The sequence below is a fragment of the Pleuronectes platessa genome, chromosome 9, assembly GCF_947347685.1.
Source record: "Pleuronectes platessa chromosome 9, fPlePla1.1, whole genome shotgun sequence".
Classification (NCBI taxonomy): domain Eukaryota; kingdom Metazoa; phylum Chordata; class Actinopteri; order Pleuronectiformes; family Pleuronectidae; genus Pleuronectes; species Pleuronectes platessa.
This window is the reverse complement of record NC_070634.1, coordinates 2,233,302-2,257,108: the sequence shown is the minus strand read 5'-3', so window position 1 is coordinate 2,257,108 and position 23,807 is coordinate 2,233,302. Positions and strand designations below refer to the sequence as shown.

General features: G+C 39.5%; 1 protein-coding gene across 1 annotated transcript; it reads right to left on the bottom strand.

Moving 5' to 3' along the window:
* Positions 1–1,170: 1,170 nt before the first annotated feature.
* Positions 1,171–17,592, bottom strand: pde6d (phosphodiesterase 6D, cGMP-specific, rod, delta). Its single transcript, XM_053429931.1, has 5 exons — positions 17,291–17,592; positions 8,170–8,258; positions 7,059–7,184; positions 3,531–3,636; positions 1,171–2,851 (listed from the first exon to the last, which is right to left on the bottom strand). The coding sequence occupies exons 1-5, from the start codon at positions 17,338–17,340 to the stop codon at positions 2,770–2,772; spliced, it is 453 nt and encodes a 150-aa protein (XP_053285906.1). The 5' UTR covers positions 17,341–17,592; the 3' UTR covers positions 1,171–2,769.
* Positions 17,593–23,807: the final 6,215 nt, after the last annotated feature.

The following is a 23,807-nucleotide window of genomic DNA, read 5'->3' as shown; positions in this document are numbered from 1 at the left end:
ATTGATGTATGGACACATTATTCTTATATTTACTTTATATTGTATAACATTAAGATAATCAGTGGGAGACACAACACAGTAGCAGATACTATTGCTTTCATTTAGGCTGATATATGTTTACTTTTAACAACATGGCTGAAGTCCAACACAAGGTCAAAGACTGTACTGACGTCCAGTTCTAAACACATTTCATATACATTTCTCACTTCTTTCTACAGTAGGTGATCAGCATAAAGTGGGTATTAGAAATATTTGGTATAAATTAATGAGATAAGAAAAAACATATCATTACTATAATTAATAATAATAATAATAATAATAATAATACATTTTATTTATAAGGCGCCTTTCAGGATACTCAAGGTCGCCGTACAACAGTCAACAATACATTTAATTATTGTGTATTGTGTATGTGACCGCTAACTACAGCGGTCACATACTGTATATGCTGTTAATTATGTTAATTTGGAAAATTATACTTTGCATCAATCTTTATTCATCATATCATTACTAATACATTTACATGTGTAGGTTTTAGGGGCTGGCTGAGCTGAAACTAATTACAATTGAATACAATGTTGAGTGGAAATATTTACACCACTGTGCCTGTTTCTGTTTTCTTAGTTCAAATCTTAATGTATAAAAGAAACTAACTACAGCGGTCACATACTGTATATGCTGTTATGTTCTGTATATGCTGAATATGCTCAATATTCCCATCATCATGGATTAAAAAGTAAAGGCTGCTCATAATGGACAGAAAAGTAATGCTATCTTATAAAGAAAATGGTTAAACATATATTGGAAAGCTGGAGCAGAGTGACTATGGGATGCAGACTTGAGCTGTTGTCAAAGGCATGACAAAAAAGGTGATTAACAATGTTACCATGATACATGTCAACAGATGTCAGTCATCATCTGTACAGATAAGCCTTCAAAATTCAGCTGAACCTAAAGATAATTAATGTTTACACACACTGCAACTGCATTTCAGTTCCTGAAGGTGGCAATTTCACTTAACCAGTGTCATAGACATATTAGCTGCTTCACTAATTAAATATTAAAAATATATTATATTACAATTTTAAGTGTTAAGAAAGCTGCAACACATGCTTTCAAATGAGGAGCATGTTACCTTATTTGAAAGAAATGCAATAAAGACCACACACGTTATTACAACATTGGATGACTTTAATTCACTACCCCTGTCATATTAAAACAAATCTATTTTACAAATCTCAGTTAGCAGCTAAAGTAAAAACAAACAATGACATGAATGCAGTGAAGTGGACAGGAACCTCGAAGTTCAAACCTTACCATGATGTACGGAGCAGAGCTGTGTTAAACACTATAAGCAGCTGTTAACCTCAGGTTCAAGCTCAGATTAAACTATAAAACAGGTGAACTACTGAGAACAAAGGATGCGACTCATTGCGACTCTGTCAACACCTGATGATGATTTTAGTGGAAAGTTAAACAATTTAAGGAAGTGTACCTCTGAAAGTAAACAACCAGCACATAGATGTTCTCAGAGAAACTCCTTGTGTTGATGAATGCTTGACAATGTGCAGGTTCTCAGTTCAAACAATGGTACAGTACAGACTAGAAGCAGTCCAGTTAAGCCAGTGGCTCCTTGTGCTGAACAGGAATAAGAACAGGCGCTTGGGCCTCCATTACTCTACACTGAAAACCACTGTTCTGCACTGTTTGGTGTGTACAGAACAATGGACAGGTTTGGTTGTAGAAGTTGTGTCCGACTTCAGAGGCTGCCTTAAATTTGTGCCCTTCAGAATAAAGCTACATTAGCAGTTTCGGTACTTGGCCTCACAGAGACCGCCCTTAACAGTGCATTCAAACAGTACTTATCAAGTTGAGGGGATGGCTGACAAAGCAAATATGGCCAAATACATCCACATCATTTCCTTTGCTCTGGTAACAGAATAATTTTCTGACTTGACAAGTTGACAAACTGACCAGTGCAAAGGCTTTTAAGATATATCTGTTTAATATCTCTTTTTTTCTCCTGTAAATGTTAACAAATGAAATCACATTCCACTGGACTTTTAAGACGGAAAAGCCTTATTTACCCATGATTATATTCTCTGTCAGGAAATGAAAGGGTCACAGGAGGAAGCCTCTGGACTGGGACACAGCTAGAGGAAATTATGTCTGGGGTTCTATGATGAAGAGTTGTTGGGCTCAGGTGAGACACTGAGCTTCATCGTCCCTCGAGTATGTAGCTCCTGTTTAAATGGATGACACAATGGCGAGCAGTATTTCCATGTTCAGACAGAAAGAAGATCAGATCACAGAAGGTTACAAGTCTAATGTTCTGTTCCTGAGTAAATGCAACCTTGGAGAGGAAGGGTAGAATAGAAAAAAAACAACACAAACACACACACACAACTGTATCATTTCAGAGTAGCTTCCCTGCTGATTTGAAATCAGTGGTGATGTATTTACAAGAGAACAGTCTGAGGAGGGGAGGTGAAGAGAGAGATAATTTTGAAGCAAGGGGAACAACTGAGTCCTCACGCCACCTCTTCCCTCTCCACCCAAGGTCTAAGAAGTTTTCAGGTAAACGCAAAACATGAAAATAACCAAACACAAAGCTTACTGCACTGACCGTGGGACCACAGCTGGGTTTCACCCAAATGTGCTGATCCAAATTCAGCAAGGATCGGTTTACTGGTGCAAATGGTGGGTAACCTTGGAAATGTGTAGACCTTGGCAGGACGTCAGCATTTTGGAAGGTAGGTGGGTCAGTGGTCAGACGTAGAAAAGTCGTACCCTGGAGGTGCTGACATGGAGGTCATCATCATAGAACTTAGTCTCGATGATCACATTACCACTGGAACACAGAGACACATGAACTTCAGTTCTTCAGCTATAACAGTATATTTCTCTGTAAACAGCAAATTGCTGAAGAGATCTGATAACATGATGACGTTACTAAGGAAGGAGAAGTCCCATGACCAGACATGTTCGAAACAAACCAACCTCATTTCTGGGTCAAACTGGCCGCTGGTCTTGCTCCGGAGCTACCTTAGAATTATTCCTTGTGAATACTCCTCAAACAGTTCTACAGAAGACTTTCGTTATTGTTGGTCTCCTGGACATTGTGTGCAGAGCTTTAAATAAATAGTCTATGGTACTGAGTGAAGTTAGAGATGTGTGGTTTATGTATAAGTTTGAATGATTTACTTATCTGATGTTATTTTTTCATAGATTGCATGTCAGCTATTTCAGAGGTCTGTTAAGCAGCCAAAACAATCTTCAGTTCACAACTTTTCAAAATAAAAGCTGCCCTGTTCAGCTTGATATAACGCATTGCAACATTAAAATGAACTTTGTGCTTTTACTTTGAAGACAATTTGCTGATAAGGAAGTGATTCTATGAATGTTGCTGCTATGACTGAGATGAATATCTTTGACAGTCGGACCCCAAACCCTAACCCATATACTGCCTGTGTCAGCAGTATGGAAACATAAAACGGAGAAAAAATTTGCACATCTTAGAGGAGACTCACGTTAAAACATTGGCCGGCATCATCTGGGACTCTGGAGCTGCTTCTATCAGAGACTGCCATGTGTTGGTGGAGTTGGGGATAACAAAGCCAAACTCAAAGAACCATTCTGGACAAAGACAAAAGAAGAGAAGAGATTTCAGTGCCATCTTCACAAAATACATCTTCATCATTGTTATTATCAAAAGTTCAAAGTTCAAAGTTTTTTTATTGTCACATGCACCAATGACAGCATCATCGGAGCAGTGAAATTCTTGTGACATGGCAGGCAAAATCTAAGCAGTAGACGACTTTACAAAATAGAAAAATAACATACTATATAACATACAACATATAACATATAACATCGTAACATCGTAACATATAACATAGTCAAATGAAGCAGCAGTTAACAGGGTGAAGGAGTGCGGATTATTAAATTAAATAATATGAATATATGTATAACATATAACATAGTCAAATGAAGCAGCAGTTTACAGGGTGAAGGAGTGGGGAATATTAAATTAAATAATATGAATATATGTGAAGTAAGTGTATTTGTATGAGTGGGGGAGCAGAATGTACATGGTGACTGTTCAGAGGGTCAGTGTTGATTGTTCAGAAGCCTTACGGCCTGGGGGAAAAGCTGTTTTTGAGTCTGGTAGTCCGTGCTCGGATGCTCCGGAAACGTCTGCCAGACGGCAGCAGTGTGAGAAGTCCACAGCCTGGGTGGCTTTGGTCCTTGATGATCTTCCGTGCTTTTCTCAGGCATCTTGTGTTGTAGATGCCTTGCACAGAAGGGAGATGGCAGCCGATGATGCGCTCCGCTGTCTTCACCACCCTCTGCAGGGCCTTGCGTTCAGCAGCGGAGCAGCTACCATACCAGGCAGTAGTGCAGCCTGAGAGGATGCTCTCAATGGTGCACCTGTAAAAGTTGGACCTGGAAGTATAGGCGCTTTTGTGCAGTTTTTACCACCGAGTCCGCTTGTTTGGACAAGGTAAGGTCATCTGTGATGAACACACCGAGGAACTTGAACTCGGAGACTCTCTCCACTACAGCTCCATCAATGTGTATCGGAAAGTGACCCCCCCTCTGCAGCTTCCTGAAGTCCACGATCATCTCCTTGGTCTTGCAGACAAAGCCAGGAATCATTAGGATAAGGGGTTGATGCTCCAGGTAGACTAGAGGTACAGCAAGGAAGGTGCAGGTGCTGTTGTGCTTCTGGGAGATGAAAGAGGACTGATGAGGCCTCTGCCCAGCCTACATGGGTGTGTGTTTGGTGGGTGTGCATTATTACATGTCAGAGGAGCCTGATTATGATGCCCAGTTAGATATGGAGCTTCTGGAAATAAGTTTGGCCTTTTTTTTTTACACTTGGACAACAGCTCCCCCTATATTGTTCACACACATCCACATCCACTATAACACAGAGCCATCTGTCACCATCCACTTCCTCAGGTCTCCTTGGCCTGTCTCCACGACTGCAGGTTCCTAATTAAGTGAAATGACCTAGAAGAATCTAAGTGTCAGCCATGATAAGCACTGATCCAATTCTGTAAATGCTGAAGAAAGAAGCTTCAGTGTTTCCTTTCCTCTCTCCTATAGCATAGGATATACTGGAACATATTTTAAATAAGGAAAGATAATCCCTTCCCACAATTCCTTGCAGCAACAACATTTAAACTACTAGACCAACATAAATATAGAAATAACAGAGCAGCCTTTTTTTACTCTTCTGACAACTCTATAAGTTTAAACATAATTTACTCAATTGAATTCTTTATTTTCAGTTAATCATTATTTATTTGGCTTATTTCTAAGAATGGAAATTTCTCCCATGTTGTTTTATTATTTAAACATATTAGTTTTGTTTGTTTTCACATTACATTACTATATTAATTTTCTTTGTATTGATCCCTCTGTATAAATGTAAAACTTCCTTCCTTTACTTTTTGAACCCAGTTCCAGCATCAGCTCATCCACCAGATAAACCTGCCAGTTTGCACCACACCATTGTCAGATCATCTGCTCATATTCCTGCTTGTGTTTTCCGTGTGGTCCTGCAACCAGTGTGTTTTTTCTTGTTTCTTCTGCCTGCATGTCAGTTTGTTCACTCAACAAACTGTTAGCCACGCAGGTTAGTGGACTGCAATGGAGAAAATACGTTTCCTCCTGTAGATACCAGTGACATAAACATGTTGTGTAGGTGAGGATTGTGTGTCGTCCCCTGGGACTCTCTGTAGTCTCACCTCTGTACTGCAGCGCCCCTGGGACAACATTTCAAACACACACACAACACAGGAGTGACAACACTGACAACATAAGATACACAGCTAACTGAGCTGCCTACTGAGGTGACTACAGTTGATGCTTCGCTCTGCACAGGGCAGCTCTGAAATATTACCAGGAGGACAGGATTTAGAAAATAACTGAGGGATGTATCTTGTGACATTTAAAGGAACATAATATAAAGTATCTTAAAAACACAATAACCCATGTTTCAGCCAAAATTGCTCCATAAAAACACAGCTCTTAATCAGTACCAGTTTAGTGTATATTTAACAGTATTGACAAACTCAATAGCCAATGCCATTCATCTCTATCCAGGTTTTCTTGACATTATTTCAGATGATCAGACAACTTTCCCTTTAAAGTAGATGAGTGGATATGTTAGATAAGAGAAGCCAAGATTAACTCACTGTATTTGGAGTAGTTTTTAGTAGCGTCACAGTATAAAAGTCATTAGCAGTGACTGAAGAAGAGAGGAAATGCAGGACAGCAGAACACCGGACAGTAAGACTAATTTTTGTTGTCTGCTCTGATCCTCCCTGCTCTGGTGGCCAGGTGACAGCTCTGTGTGAAAAAAGAGATGCTCTGTGCTGCCTTATCTGATCTCTGACCAAGACTCAAACTGTCTCATGTTTGTACATCCCAGACGATGAACAAAGACTAAAACAGAGTATTTATGCGAACCATGAGTCATTTACAGGAAAATAATGTGAGGGTGGCAGCTCTGCAGCTGAGCTGACACTACTAGTCCTAACCTACCCCCTGTGCCAAGCACAAGGGAGTTTCAGTGCAGTGCAGTAATTCTTTTCTTGTCCAGAATATACCCAACCTAGCATCCATGGGTCTGCTGAGCAGATACAATGTTGGAGCATTGTTATCTTGACAGTGCATTGTGAATGTGTGATGACTGACCAACAAAATCCTGGTCGGTGGTGCAATATTGCTGCCTTAAATTAAATAAATGAGTTTATATGGAAACTTCTTGTGAAGGGTTCCAAAATCGGCAGGTGCACGTCCAAGTGCTACACACACTTGGACGTGCAGCAGTATTGATGAATGAACATGTCTAATTATATGAATCATGGCTGTTTAAACAGATACATTTCCTCTGCCGAGAATCATTGTGACATTGTTGTCCACCATTAAAACTGCCAAAAGATAGTTTGGATTTTGACAAAATAAATGCTTGCTTGTCTGCTTTTAATGATGTGTTTAGATTCCTCCAGGTTCTTGTCCCTGCAGTCCAGCTTTTTGGAAATTACCTTCTAGACACTGCCCTTTGAAGAAGACTTTCTGCTCCAGCCTGAACTTCTCCAATTTCTCAGAGGAGGAAAAGTTCAGTTCTCTGGACACTGCTTTACACTTCAGGATCTTCTTTGGGACACGAGCTAGAGAGACAATGGGAAATTTTTATTAACTGTGCTGAAAAATTGAAAAAAAGTGTAGAACAGAGATTCACTGCCAGAGCCATGGATTCAAGGCTTTCAACTTGCTTGGTTGTAAAAGTCACCAATACCAGCCACAGTTTTGTTTTTAAGCCTTGCCGGCTTCCATTAAACTGAGAAAGTGTGTGATATCAACCCCATCAATGCTAGCCCTATTTTAACACATACTAAACTTCCATATGTCCATATGTCCTACAAACAGCTTTTTTACAGAATTAACCTGAATGACATACCACTGGATTCATGTTAATTGACAATCATGAAAAAAAATGCTGACACAGAGCGATGTCTGCCCCGTCATCATATCTGAAATAATAGAGGTATATATAAAACTATATATATATATATATATACTATTTTATAGATTTTGAATTTTAAGACACATTGTTTTTGTATGTGACAAATAAACCTTGAATCCTTCTGCGTGACATTAACAACTGTGGATAAAAGGTGACTGGGTGATAAAATTCTGGTTTATTTTCATTTCTAACAAACTGCAGTACACTGGATTCAGGTAAACCAATGTGGCTCATATGGCTGCCCTGTTCACTCCGCTGTAAAGCTGTTTGTCACAACCACAGCTCTTTCTAATGTAACTGATAAGCAAACCTCAGGAATGAATGCTATCACTGTGAAACTATTGAAAATATCGGAAAATAACCGATCTCGCAATGTGAGGGAAATTAACCAAAACATTTTTGGATCAGTCTCATTCACCAAATCTGCACCAAACACTTGATGGTTTCTTCCCTCACCCATGCCAGATCCCTCCACACAGGAAGGGATATGGCACAAGTCATGGTTGAAAACATAAACTCCTTGGTGTAGTTAAAAGGGCTAGAATAGTGAAAATAAAAGTTTAAAAATCCTTTAACCTGATTTGCGATCATACATGCAGTGCATTGTTAGGCTAAGTTTGTGAATGTACCTTCATGTTCTACTCCTGGTACAGAGAGGTCTTCAGTTCCCTGCCACAGCACTTTGCCTGTTTCTGCATCTCGGAGATTCATCCAGTTTCTGTCAGGAAAAGGTTAAGTGACAACAACTAAAGAATGTACAAAGTGAACTGAAATATCCATACACACCAGAGGGAATGGCAGGCTCCTCTAGCTTCAACACAGTCTCAACAATCTTTAACACCTTTGACACTAAGACAACCAGGCTGTGGTGGAATATGGATCAGCTCAGAGTGGATAGAACCTTTGTTCAGGTTAACAGGAAGAGGATGGAGATTAAGTCTAATACTCACTCAGCAATAACATACCAATATTCTCCCCATTTATAGAAACTGCATCACTAATCTCTATACAAGTGATTCTGTAACATTTGACATATTGCATTTTGTCATCTACAATTTCCAAAGCAGGAGTCAATCGTCTTTGCTGCATTATAAAGCATAGGAAAAAAAGGCTGCCACTAGATGCACTGTAGAATGTGTGTGAATTAGTGGAAGGCAAAAAGAACCTCTCCTGTAAAGCACTTTGAGTGGTCATCGAGACTAGAAAAGCATTATATAAATACAGACCATTTACCATGAGAGAAGTATTCCATTACCATACTACACAGCCTAATGACTACAACAACTTTAATGACTTTAATGAATAACCTCAAGTTTTAAATAACACAAAAAAAATGTGCAGACTAGCACTCAACAGCGATCATATCCCCAATCCCAAATCCGTGTCTCAGTGGGACTCAATTTTAAAATGCAATTGAGTGGCTACAGTTCCTTCATATCAAATAGGATTTGGTATATTTTTATATACTGTATAATGATATTCATTATTCAAGGCCAAGGTCCGTTAACTTTGGCCATTTTGGCCGCATCTCCTTCCATTTAAACATCCAGCCACCAGATGTCCCCAAACTTCCCCTCCTCTCCTAGTCTCCTTACTCCCCATAACCACCTGTCCACCATTCATGCCTGAACACACGTTCCAATTTCCCTCATCGGCTCCCAGTTCATCCCCATTTTTATTCTTTGTCAAACCATCTGTTTTTCTACCTGGTTATGTTCGCTAGTGTCCCTCAGCTTTAGTGTCTGGTTTTCTGTCCCTGTTGTTTTCCTGCTAAACTTAGTCTGGCATTATTTATCAAAATACTTCACAACTTCCCTGTGCTGGTGACGAACACTAGAAGAGAGTACGGCCCTGAGAGCTCAACAAAGAGACATTTAAGAAAACACATGCACGTTGACAAAACACAAGCAAAGTAAGAAAACATCTTCATCAATTTCACAACACAACACAACACATTACAGAAACGCGCAGCAAATAGAGAAACGCGCTGCAAATAGAAAAAAGCGCTGCAAATAGAGGAGAAACCACAACGGAAGTGTTTCCAGAGGACAGCTAAAAGTGATGGGCACTGCTGCCACAGGAGACACAAAAACATCCAATACATCTAAAAAAAAATTCGGTTCCACACAGTTGTTTTGTCAACTTGCATGTGTTTTCTTAAGTTGCTGTTCGTTGAGCTCTCAGGGCCACAGTAATAAGAGAGAGAGGAACGCCTCTAAAACATAACAACTGTTAACAACATCACCAACAAAAAGTTCAAGTCCCTTGAACTGCTTCTGAAAATGGATCCTGTGTTTTAAAAAAACCTGGGAAACTGATTTTGCTGCTTTATTATTTTAATTTTACACTTGTCCTAATGGTGTTGTACTTTAAGATTAAAAGAAAACCAGTATTATCAACCACTAGTATTTGACTAGAATTGCTTGAAGCCCAATATTGAGGTGTGGAAATGAGGAAGCTGAAGAAGGCTTTGTTTAGCTGGCTGTTAGCTGTCCCATCAGGCTGTCAGCTGGTCAGCTGTTCTTGACCTCCACTAATGCTACAACCATCAATCACAGCCTGTGCGCACCCAGTCAGTTGCTCTACTCTGCAATACAGCTCATGCATTATTTACCAACTGCTAACACACACATACACACACTCTGTCCTGACCCTCGACAGGAGTGAGTAAAAAAAAAAAAAAAATTAACAGGGGGAAAAACCATAGAACCTTCAGAGAGAGTCACATGTTAGGGACTCGTCTCACGACGGACAGAAGTGAAAAATTAAAAAATGTCCAACATTGATAAGAACATTAAGCATAATGGAAAGTGTGTCAATGTTTATACATAAGAAAAGGGAGCAGTAATGACTAATATGTTGCTGGTTTGTTTCTTTTAAATAAAGAACAATACCTGTGTGCAGGCTCAACAACCCAGCAATAACATCAATCCATTGAAGCGTGCCATCATCGTCCTTCTGTTTTAGAAGATTCTCCCCTCAACCCCCTGTCACACTCAGACACTACTTAGTGTCACACACACACAGTCAACTCCGTACCATCTGTGAAGCCCTTCATCCCACCACAGCCGTCTCACACAGCTTCTACAGCACCACGTCTCTCACCGTCCATGGCAGCAAACATACTGTTTCACATGTGAGCTGCATTCACATTACTGACAGAGTAAACTACACCCTTTCTCCTGCACATGTTACTGAGAAGGCGCATTATTGCCAATGTAAGGACGACCAGTTTCCTAACCTAAGTTTGTTATGGTAAATGGTAAATAGTTTGGTATTTATATAACGCTTATCTAGTATTGATGTCTCAAAGCTGTTTACAGTACAGTTTTACTTTCACCCATTCACACACACATTTATACATTGCATCTACTAGCAGCACTGTGTTGTTCTATGAGGGACAATTCAAGGTTCAGCATCTTGCCCAAGGGGGAAGACTGGGGATCGAACTGCCGACCTTCAGGTTGGAGGACGACCGCTTTATCCCTCAGCCACAGCCGCTTATGCAGGTTATTCATTGGGTAAAGATGTGTTCTTCATTTTCCTGCATTTGTCTTTGTGTTTAGTTGTTTGTTTTCAAAATTAATCTGACTTGTGAAACAGAACCTCAAAATACTCAAACTTCTCACGGATTTCTTTAAGTTCCATTAATCAGTTGATTTTTCTTTTATTCAAATCACTGTTCTATTATCGCCACATTAATGTAAATTTCTAATTATAGCAAAGTTTTATGGAATCATAATTCAATGACCAATTTGAAAATGATCATATTGTATACTACTCATCTGATATTACCTGCAAGAAAATTCAGTCCATGTTTATTGGGGTTGTACTGGCCTTCAGAGACCTGTAAAGGTCACAGACCTCCACCATTTCCACCAACCCCTACCTCTTCCACTGGCTCTTCAGTAAAGTGTGCTAAATTCAATGGTTTCTCTAATCCTCTCAAGTATAAGTAAATCCAATCTCCCACATCAAACTCATCATCCTCCACAATAATCCAGGCCTGGCTATAAAGTCATTCTCATTGATGCTCTTTTACCAGGTTTCACTGTAGTTTCTAAACATAGTAAAATAAAGCACACGTTATTTCAGTAAAGACTATGACGAGACAGTGGCCTAACAAGTGGGCAGCCTGTTCAGCTAGAAAACACACACACTGATGGTGTAAACCCCCAGATCACATGCTCACAAACAAAAGGAATATCATTTCAGCACTGGATTTAAGCTCCAACAACAGAATACATGATAATACTATTGTTTCCCCAGGGCCATCTGCAGGCGGTGGCAAGTGTGTGTGTGTAAACCACCAGGGTGTCAGAAAACACACACACACACACACACACACACACACACACACACACACACACACACACACACACACACACACACACACACACACACACACACACACACACACACACACACACACACACACACACACACACACACACACACACACACACACACACACACACACACACACACACACACACACACACACACACACACACACACACACACTAATGAGCCCCCAGTGAAAAGCTGCTGTCGGTGTTTAGTCTGCATTTATTTTTAAAGATGCTTTAATAGCTCAAACTACTCCTCACCACGACCTTCACTAAACCCAACAGCAGAAAACACATCTACACGACTGATACAACATTTCAATTCAGTCTATTCATACTTCAACAACTCAGCAAGACTTGGTCCATAAACTCAGTGAGCATCTATACACTCCTCCATTATTCATATGGTTTCCCAACCTTCAATATGATGAATTCATGAGGTGATAAAGGATTTTTTTGTTCTCATGGTAAAAATATACAAGAAAAAAGGAAGCTGTTTGATAACCTATCATTTATTTATCATTAAACATAGTGAAAAGAAAGTGAAAAAGCTTAGTCAGAGGCCCAATCACATTTAGTAGTTTTTGTCTAATTCTTTGAACGTCAAAACCAACCAAGAACAGACACAGGTGAAGACATAACCTCCTCGGCGTAAAAAAGAAGGCTGGGAGAAGATGAACACAATCCAGTCTGATCACCAACAAACATTGTTTCCACATTTCCACTTTTACAGGTTGTCACCATTTCCTTTGCCATGAAAGTTATATTTTCACCACTGTTCATTTGCTTGTTTGTTTTTAAGCAAGATTCTACAAAAACAACAGAACAGATTCACATGGAAATGGTTCCAGATCAGGGGTCAGATCCAAGAACTTTAAAAAACCTTTCGCACAGAGAATAATGCAGATATCTTGATGGCGGGAAAAGAATCAGACACATTAAGGGGAATGATATCTATGAGGGTGTAAAATTGGGGGAATCTTGATCGAATATTAATGAACTGCAGGGGTTGGTCAGTGTGTGTGTGATATACTTAGAATCATTCTATTTTGAAGAGTGACCATTCTCAAATCCTCAGTTCAGTACAGACCCTGATTTTTGAACCATGGGTTATTTTATTGCTATCCATCATTTGCAAATCAAAACTGTTATTGTAGTCTTGATCACTTGTTCATGACTGATGAATAAAATAGGTGTAATGTGTCATATTTACAACTTGCTAAGAGTTAAAGAAAATAAGGAGAATTTTGTGATTTACTGGTTTTAGTGGTTTGATTTGAATTGGGAAATAAAAAACAACTGTTGTCACATTAGTAAAGTGTTCCACAGGCTGTACTTGCAGTGGCATCAGATTTAGGTGTCTTGGTTCACTTGTGCTGTAACATGATACCAGATTGTTTGTATTTACGTTTTCAGTCTTGCTTTAAGATTCAATTCATACCTTTAGTATAACTAAACTGCAGCTCATGTTGAACTACAATGACAATGTAAATGGTAAATGGTTTTGTATTTATATAGCGCTTTTCTAGTCTTGATGACCACACAAAGCTCTTTATAGTACAGTTTTGCATTCACCCATTCACACACACATAAATACAGTGCATCTATGGCAGCACTTTGTTATTCTATATCAGCATCTTGCCCAAGGACACTTCGGCATGCAGATGGTTCAGACTGGGGATCGAACTGCCGACTTTCAGGTTGGAGGACGACCACTTTACCCCTCAGCCACAGCCACCCTGTCTTAACAAAAACACTTTTTTCAAGTAATAAAACTATCTATTGGAAAAATAATATAAATGCAAATGACCACACTGTTCCAGAAGTGATATGAAATGTTTGGCGTTTGCACTTGATAAATGATTCATAAATAACTGTGAGTCATTATTTTCCAGTCTGTTCATTACTCAGTTAGCTGACCAGTCAACCAGTAACATTAGTTATCCTTAAAAAAAAAGTAGAAAGAAGTCTAACAACTGTCTTTTTACATTAGACACATTATTTTAAGACAACACATTTATGTTTCGTGAATTATGTTATGTATTAAAGCTAATAAATGAGGAAAAACAATTCAGACTGGTAAATATTTTGGGCAAATGTATAATTAAATTAATTATTGTATAGTGAGTGAAGCTCAGAGCCCTGATTCAACAGGAGCTTTTACAGTATTATCTGCAGATCTTAGCAATGAGCAGTCCACTCTGCAGGTTTGAGAGGATTGATGTTTTACACAAATAAGTTATACAGGTCCCTAGTGAACCTGCTTCTTGGAGAGGGCACCTAAGAAGGCACTATAGCTTGATATAGCATTATTTCCATTGTCATTTTGTTTAAAAAAAGAATAATGAAAAATGGTCATACTTAAGATGACTAAGCATGCTATTGATAAGAAAACATTGTAGAAATTCCAGGCAAAAGATACTGGTCAACTATTTTTTTCACAGTTGCATTGAATTTGTGGCAGCAAAGGAGCCCTGGGTGGGGGCAGATACTTGAAACAATGGTATTTTTAATTTTTCATTTTGTTTGGAGGGGTGTGTACACCTCAATACTTTAAAAATAAAGTAAAAAAGCTGAAGCACTTTTTTCTTCTATCTATCTAAGAATGATGATAAATTCAGCAAAACTTTGACTGAGAATATTTATCAGTAGCCTAGTAGCTACGGCGAATATGTCCGTAGCCTAGTAGCAAGGGCTTTTGTTTGAAATGCTCTCCATGTGCTACTCTTGAGACACACTCCCCAACAAAGTGAGACAGCTCCCTTTTGCTTTAGGTTGTAGAAAGGTCCAGATTCACACTTGTAAAATTGTCTGTTATATGTTATTTATAAGTATTTCAGAGGTTAATGTTGTACCTTAACAGTCTAGAAAAGCTAGCTTCTGTGTTGGCTTTAATAAGGCTCTATGGACAGAAGGTAGTAAATCCCTGCCCCACTAGATCATGGATTTAGGCATTACCACACTACAGCCAGAGGATTTACCTTACCAGGAAACACACACAAACATTCATACATTCACCTTTTGTACTGATTGGGATAAGTGAGGGGGCCAAATTTCACACCAATAAATCAAATGAAAGGTTTTTTGTTTCACCTACACAGGTTATACACTCATGTTTTCCTGGTGTGTTGCGACTACAAAACTGCAGCGCTCTACTGCTTGTTCTAGAAGGTATTACTGGGGATAAGTATTCAGTCCTACGTGGTCAAGTGAAGTTCAGGCAGTAATATGGTAAGCATCGACTTGCCATGTTGGCTCCACCAAGACCATCTCATTCTAGATATATATAGCTCCAGTTTGCTTTTATACATGGTTTACAGATTAATGGCAAATTAATGGCTATGGGGAAATGAAACTGTGACACACGTTTGATGTAAACTTCTAATGAACAACAAGAAAAAACTATGACAAAAAACATTTTTGAGGAGCCAACTCGTATCTTAGAACTACTGGTCTCAGGTTACATTTTAAATGCGAGAATCAGTCACAGGACTTCAGAATTACAACGAGGTTGAGGTGAACTCAGAATTTAACTGGTATAAAACTATATATTTTAGGCGTGATTAGTGCTTCGAACTATCAATAGATCACGTTTGTATCCTCCTGCTTAAATGTTCAGATCAGGTGAATCAGCTTTAATGGCCTGATACAATCCAAAGCGGACACAGGCACTGACTACCTTTAGCTGACTCAATGAACAGATGCATTCACATGTGCTTGTTGCCACATGTGGTCTGCATGTTCATAAATTTCGAACATGCACAGATGGACACATGCGACCGCACAGAAAGTATAATAAGGGCTAATGTGTGTCACAACTGCTCTCCAGGTTCTGGGACCTTGGCGCTTCAGACTACTGAATGCATTTGTTGTTAAGAAATTGGTTGTCCTTTTAGGAAGCTTAGCAGTCAATTTTGCATTTTAGCTTTGAATTTCCCCTATTTCGGTGAGTTTACAAAGAGGTATGGCACAGTCACTACTAATGAGATTTTTACTGAAATTCGCTTAAGCCTCTATTCTATTTTGATTTAACTATGTTTTTTTATTCTATAGGTAGCTTCATCCCTGTTCTTCAAAATATTACACAATAATAAAATATACATCCCACTCCAATAACGACACACCTATCAGAATGTACTGGAGGTGGCAGCACAGTTGTGGTGGTACTTTGCTCAATTGAATTAACCTGACTCCACCACAACCCACATCACGTCACACTGGCACTATTAGACAGCACTATACTGACATCAAGGGTTAAGTGTATCCACTCTTTATGTCAGTTCCCACGAGGGCCCTGTACACTAAAAAGCATCTTAAGGCTAAGTTGATCTCAGACCGGTAACTTATAATGGGACAATGATAACTCTCTAACCCAGATCAAAGACTGAAAAGGTAAATGTTCTTGGATTAAGTCAATTGAGGTATCTGGCAACCCACTTTACATTACATGTCATTTGGCGGACGCTTTTATCCTAATCGACTTAGAATTACATTGTATCACAAAATAACATCACTTCTCTCTGTGCTACAAAATAAATAAATATGTGCTACAACCTGAATAAAGAGCAGTACAAGAGGCGAGGATCAGATAATTGTAAACACAAGGGCCAGGGTGTTCTGGTGACCTGGTGCTCTGGGATGCTTACTGTACCACCACAACATCACAGCTTTCATTCCAACCTGGGACCTTTGTTATATAAGCAGCAACACTCAGTGTGATCTCACTCACTGTTGGTATCAAACTAATAGGTGAAGGTGTCCATTGCACAACACACATCCTGAATCAGGAGTGAGATGGGAAAGGCTCTGACAGAAATAACAGCAGATGTTATGGGCACTGCGAGAGAAGCATTAACAATCAAAACCCGACAACTTGCGCGCTGAGCAGCGCACCACTGACAGTCGCATATTTGTAATGAAGTCTGGCATCATTTCCACACGAGAGGAGGAGGCAGCTGGGCTCGACAACTTCCAACATAAACTACATTGAACTCAGGTAACATTTAGCTAGCGAAGAACAACTATCTAACAACCACCACAGTCCCGTGCCCCCGTCACTTCATAGGATATTTAGCAACCGTCCGCAGTTAGCCAGCAAGTGAGCCACAGACATATGCCACTTTTTCCAGCTACCAGGCCGCCCCTCTCATGTCAGCTAGCTAGCTCTGTCACCACAGGAATGTTATCACTTAGCCACATCACATAAGAACCAATATGAGCCATGTAGCCGACGTTCTCAAATACGCGGGGAGACAAGCAAGTTAGCCAAAGCAGCAGCTAGCGTCCCTGCACAACAGCCGTTCCAATGTGAGAAGACGTTATCTAGCATTAAACAGGACGCCCATTAAGCTGTGAGTCTGACCTTCGCAGGATATCACCAACAAAGCAGCAGAAAGGATACAGTTTGAAGCCCTTCAAAATTTCCTTGGCCCTGTCTTCGTCTGAAGACATTTCGAAATTCGTCTGTGTTGGCTCCTTTCAGAAAACCCAGGATGTGCTAGAACAACAGAGCTGCTGCTGGTGTTAGCTTCACCAGTTAGCTAACTACGCTGCAACTGTTGTTTGCCTGAAAACAGCGTAAACTATATGTACTTAACTCTATAACGTTGGACTACAGGTTCAATCTGATCCGATAATACAATCAGCTAAATATACCAAGCTAACTAGCTGACAGCCGCCTTGGCCAGTCGGAGGCAAGGCGTTCCTCCCATCAGCCAATCACAGGTTGAGAACGGGGGGCATGGGTGGATCGAAAATAGATAGAGACGCGTCACCAGGGGCAACGCCACACCACTGTGAAGGGTGTTCGGGCCAAGGCGGCGCAGTCCGTGCGCGTACCCCTCTCCTTATTTAAAAAGTACACATTTATATTCTATTGCAAGAATTTGTTCTCTTCAACCACAGCACTTATCAGATATTCATATTGTTATTATTTGTGTTGTTGTTGTTGTTGTTATTATTATTATTATCAGGAACACCTGGACATCTACTTTAATGGTAAATGGTTTGCATTTATATAGCACTTTTCTAGTCTTGTAAATACAGAAGATGAGCTCAATTTATATTATTTATATAAAACATTATGACTATGACTGACATGATTATTGGTTTGAGTGTTTCAGGAAACTGCTGATTTCCTGAATTTCCACACACAAGAACCTCTAGAGTTTATATTCTGAATGAGTCAAAGTTGGTTGTAACCATTTCCCTGGTCCGTCCAGTCTCTCCACTGACCATGGTTCTTCAGCCAATTGGGCCTTATGGTCTGTCTGTGGTCAGCAGATGGCAGTAAATCATAAGGATAATTGCCAGAACCATGGTCAGTGGACAGAACAGACAGACCACTGATATGGCTGCTACTGCTGCTGCTCAAAATGGCGCAAAATGAAAACGAAATAATCGAATGAAAGTGGTCCGAGGAGAATGGCCAGACTGGCTGGAGAAACATCTTGGAGAGAACAACATGACCAACCTTGATTTAGATGGTTCTACATGTAAAAGTCATCTGACAACTTCTGATACAATTTCAAATTGCATCATGACTAGATGAAGTAACTTGTATCTCTGTTTCAATACAGGACTGCATCCCTACTTTATTACTTTAGCACACTATCATTTAATTTGTGGTGGTTCGTGAAAATACTTAAAAAGCTCTAAATATCAGGGGACTTTTTGTGATTAAATGGTCCTTGTCTTTAGATGTTCATCTTAAACCATAACTTATTCTCAACCTATCATTATACCTGTGGTGGTATACAAAGAAAAACAAGTTCTAGTTCCAATACAAGGATAATGAGTGTCTACAGCACAAGAGCACTTGCGTTATGCCTCTTATTGCCTATGATCTTTGTTTTTCCATCCAAAGGTGTCTTTTTTCATTCAACGTTTGCAGAATGTACTTCTTTCATTTCTTTTTTTGTAACGGCCCAATCCAAAAACATGAGCTTGTTATGCTCCTCATCAGTTAATACCTACTCTGTGGACAGTTGTATGTCTTGCCTAATCAGATTTATTTTCACACTGATGCTGTCATGTTGAGATTAGCTATCACAACCGAGTCAAGTATCCAACTCATGTGCTGGTCCCTGACACCAATGTGTGTGACTCACACTAACGGTGCCTCACTCACACACATAATGCATCTATCCTGATGCTCCTCCACTTACCTGCTGCATTCGACATAGTAGATCACAAAATCCTTTTACACAGACTTGAAAGTTGGATTGGTTCACAGGCACAGCTCTGAACTGGTCCAAAGATACCTTACTGGCAGGCAATATTCCGTTAGCCTCGGTGACCATATTTCACAAAAGCATGATAACCTTTTCAGCATTCCACAGGGTTCCATTCTTGGTCCATTACTATTTTGCTTATATATGATACCACTGGGAAGAATTATTAGTGACCATGGTGTGAAATATCATTGTTATGCTAATGAAACTCAATTATATCTGTCCGTAGCGCCAGATGACTGTGATGCTCATAATCAAGTTATAAACTGCCTTTCCAGCGTGGAACAATGGATGAGCAACAATTTTTCTCACATTAAATAAAAAAGAAATTCTTGTAATTGGTGCTGATCATCAGAAACAAAACATAATTAGCAAACTCGGGAAGTCTGGTGCATCACAACAAATCAAAAGTAAAGAACCTGGGTGTTACCCTTGACTCAGAACTAGATTTTAATTCACAATTCTAAATAAGAATGTCACAAAGATTGCCTTTTATCATTAAGAGTAAGACCATACCTCACTCTGGAAGATGCCAAAAAGTTCACCCATGCTTTTAGACTTTCTCGCCTGGACTACTGTAATGCACTACAATTAGGATTACTCCAAAAATCTATTTATCGACTACAGCTTGTGCAAAATTCAGTAGCCAGGGTTTTAATGAGAAATAGGAGAAGAGATCACATTTCTCTGGTTTTAGCGTCTTTAGACTGGCTTCCAGTTTTACTGAGTGATGATTTTAAATTATTTTAGTTTAAGTCTCTTAAATGTACTGAACCCTCATACATCTCTGTATGAATATGTTCCAAACTGTTCCCTCAGGTCATCTACCACGGGCTGGCTCAATATCCCAAAAATGAAATATGAAATGTTTGGGGAAGATTCAATAATGTCTCCTTTTCTATTAGTATGTAAAAACCTAATCATCTCTGCACCAGAAGTGTAAGTCACAGGATTTCTATTGACTTTCAAATCATACTGGGCAGCAAACTACTTTAAATTGTGCTCTCGATTTTGGATACAGATAAGTGGATTCATCTGAAGCTAATTGTCATAATTTCTCGTCCTTAAAAGCACTGGTCTTTAGCAGTTGCTCATTTAGACTGAGACAAAACTCTAACTCCAGGACTTCTCAACTTTATCAACCAGTCAAATGTGACTGATGGTTTGTCGATTGTCAAAGTTAAGGCTAATCCTGCCTGGGTGATTTTTATGTTCATAGCCCTTTTTGCTACAACAATTACAATTTTTGCACACTATTGTTGTCCAATTTGAATTTCTATCTGCATAACATATACCATTTATATTATTCCATATATGTATTCCTCTTAAAATATTGTTTAATACTCATATTCATTTCTTATACCATAACTGCCTTTATACTTACTAACTAACAATCTAGATAGTAATACATTTGTATATGTCTCTTTGTATATATCATTTACTAATGTACAAATACATAACACATCCAATTGCAATTCTACTCAAGTAGTAGTAGGGAAGATCGGTACTATGTTCATTTTCTGTGCACTTTAATTTACACAGATTTTTTATCTTATTTGATATTAAATCAGGGGTCATCCTCTAACCAGAAGGCTAACGGTTAGATTCCAGTCTTCCCCATTCCATTTTGCACAAGTGTTGCACATAGATGCCCTGATTGAATGTTTGTGTGAAATGTTTATGTGGCATAAACTGTACTGTTAAGCACTTTGAGTGGTGTTGAGAAAAGTGCTATATGTGTGGTATTTGTTTGTGTTAGCAGGGCTCAGGGTACTATCAAACAATAAACATTCAGCATGTCAGCCATGTAGCCCAATTATTAATTTATGTTTTGTGCTTTTTGTTAGACTGATGTTTATGGCTGCCATGCTGTTTGATCAAATCTACAACCCTACTGTACAGCTGAGGTATATAGGACAGTTCATCTCACACTCACAAGTGGATTTGTTTTCATCGGAGGAAAGGATGCAGTGGGCTAATCCCTTTTTCTGGTGAATTATGGCATTCTGCAGTTTCAAGAATTCGTTCTACATCATTTTGTATTAGACATGGTTTGTTGCAGTTTAAGGTAATTAATAAACTAAATTTCAGCAGAAGCAGAATGAAGCCACACAGTACCATTTGTTATAAAGTCTTTGAGAAATTCTCAAATAGCTGTGGAAAGAAAATACGACCAGACCCAGGAATTGCATTATTTGGAATAGCTTCTGGAGTGTCTGCACTTACAGGTGCACGGTATGATGCCTTTCTGTCATTATTCGCACGGTTGTTAGTGTTGATTGAAATCTGCTTTACCACCATCACACTGTAAATGGGTGAAAATAATTATGGCACTTCCCAGGCTTGAACATTTGAGATACTCCACGGAAGGCTCAGTAAAAAAGCCCTAATAGGTCCGGAAACTATTCCTCCCTTTCTCAAACTCACTCACAAACAGTTCAATCTCCTTTAACGTCTCCTAAGGTTTCACATGTTTATGTGTTTGTGCATTATCAGCATAGATTTGTTTGTGTAAAGAAAGTGTACCTCTGTTAATAAATCTCTTTCTTCCCTGTGTGTGGGGCCTCTAATTTGTCTCCTCAAATTTCATATGCAAGTGTCTGAGCAGCTCCATTTTGTTCCTCATGTTTTAATAATTTTTTTGTTATGACTAAACCTAAAACTGTTTTTTTATCTCCTCCCATCCATCATCACTGTCTTCAGTTTCATCAATGGAATATTGTGAAGATAGGGATGATCCATGCAGATCTCATCTTTGACATGTAGGTGTTCTGGATCCATCTGGTCCAGACTGGAGGTCCACTCCTGTTAGTGACTGGACCCTGCAGGTGGTCTGACTATTCTGATACTACATCAACATGGTTTTATTAAGATTTATTAAAGTTTTCTAGTTAATCATTGTTGGGCCAGAGCCCAGCGGGGGGCCGCCAGACACTGGAGCCGAGAGGAACAAAGGGTTGTTAAACTTTGGGCGGGAAAACATCCTCCTGCAGGCTCAAGAATCTCCCCCTGGTGGTGGAAAAATGTCCTGGGGTTTTCCCAGAAACCCCTGCTCAATTCCAAGCCCCGCCCACTCAGATCCATTTCTGACACTCAATTGGCTTAAAGCCAGCATCATTCTATGACCAACTCCTCAAGGAGGAGGACCTCTCAGGTAGAACAAAACCACTGAGACCCCAAACATCGCTGCCATTTTACCCTGCTCTGAAGACAACACCAGGCCCCCTTCGGGGCCTCCCAGCTGATTTAGTTGCTAAAAGGGGGCAACCTTAACTTTTAGTTTATCAGCCATTTCTTTCATTTCTTTTATTTCTTTTATCTCAGTCGACGTTTTTATTTTCAAAAGGACTTTTGCTCTTTTAACTTGAAAAGACCAAACAGGAAATTGCACGCGGAACAATCTCAGACTGTTCCACTTTCCCCACGGACCTTATTTTTCTTTTCCCAACGATCTACAAACGGCTTCCACAGCCGTCCCCTGCAGAAGCGCGAGATTCATTCCGCTGAGGAGCACGAGCTCCACATCCCTGAAGAAGAAGGACGACGTTCATCCCATCGAAGCAGCACGAGCAAATCCGCTGTTTGTCCGGTCCAGCGGCCGAAGACCGCTTGAGAGACCACGTGATTCACTGGCCCGACGCGCACGCACACCGCGAGGGTGGTACAGTAAGAGGCTTTATTGTCTGGGCAGATGTTAATCTAATACGTAGCGTATTGTTTAAATACTTGAACGTATTTGTTTTGTATGAGACCGCCGAGTCTCTAATGTTTAGCGGCGACTCGCCACTTCCGGTTACGGCCTTGTGCCACATAAATGGTGCCCCGTGTGAGGCATTCTAACTCCAGCTGTATCATAATACTGTACAATAATCCAGATTCATTTTCCCCCAGAAATTAATTTTTGAAGAAAAAGATATTAATTAATTTTTTTTTTCCTTCCAAAACTTTTTTTTTTATCCCTCACAACATAAATGGATCCCCGTGTGAGGGCGGAACGCTTCACGCATGCAACATAAATGGTGCCCCTGCGTGAGGCTATCTAACTCCAGCTGTATCATAATACTGTGTACAATGATCCAGAAATAATTTTGAAAGTTATTTCTCTGCAAATAATTTTTTTTTTTTAATCCTTAAAATTCCACTGCACCTTTGCAACACAGGTATACTCGTGCCTTGCGTATCTGTGGTTGGCTGCAGAGTGCAATCGGTGGTTGTGTATTCGCGATGCACAATATTTATGATTAATTTCTTAAAGAGAAAAATAATTTTGGAAATTTATTTCTCTTTGAATTTTTATTTGTAATCCCTTTGCACCTCTGCCAAGCAGGTATACTATTGCCTTGTGTATCCGTGGTTGGCTGCTTATTGCATATTAGTGGTTGTGTCACATCAATGCACAATAATTATAATTAATTTTCTTAAGAGAAAAATAATTTTGGAAATTTATTTCTCTTTTTGAATTTTCTTTATTCTTAATTCCCTTTGCTAAGCAGGCGTTGTGTATAGCTATGGTTGGTTGCTGACTACGTTTCAGTAGGTTAGTAATATTTTTATTGGAGAATTTCTGCATGCTTTGAATTTCAAGGAGACTAACTAGATTTGAGAGACTAGTTACGAGTAGACTAGTTGTTAACCAACTAGGTCTAAAGGATTGAGCCATCGAGCTATCCTACATAGCGCTACTAT

Bases quoted from the DNA above. Each gene is read 5' to 3' on its own strand.
- pde6d (XM_053429931.1), bottom strand. From the start codon at position 17,340: ATGTCTTCAGACGAAGACAGGGCCAAGGAAATTTTGAAGGGCTTCAAA. The intron at 8,259-17,290 runs GTATCCTTTCTG...TTTTCCTGACAG, and splicing joins ATTTTGAAGGGCTTCAAACT to AAACTGGATGAATCTCCGAG. The intron at 2,852-3,530 runs GTGAGTCTCCTC...TCTGTGTTCCAG, and splicing joins ATGCCGGCCAATGTTTTAAC to TGGTAATGTGATCATCGAGA.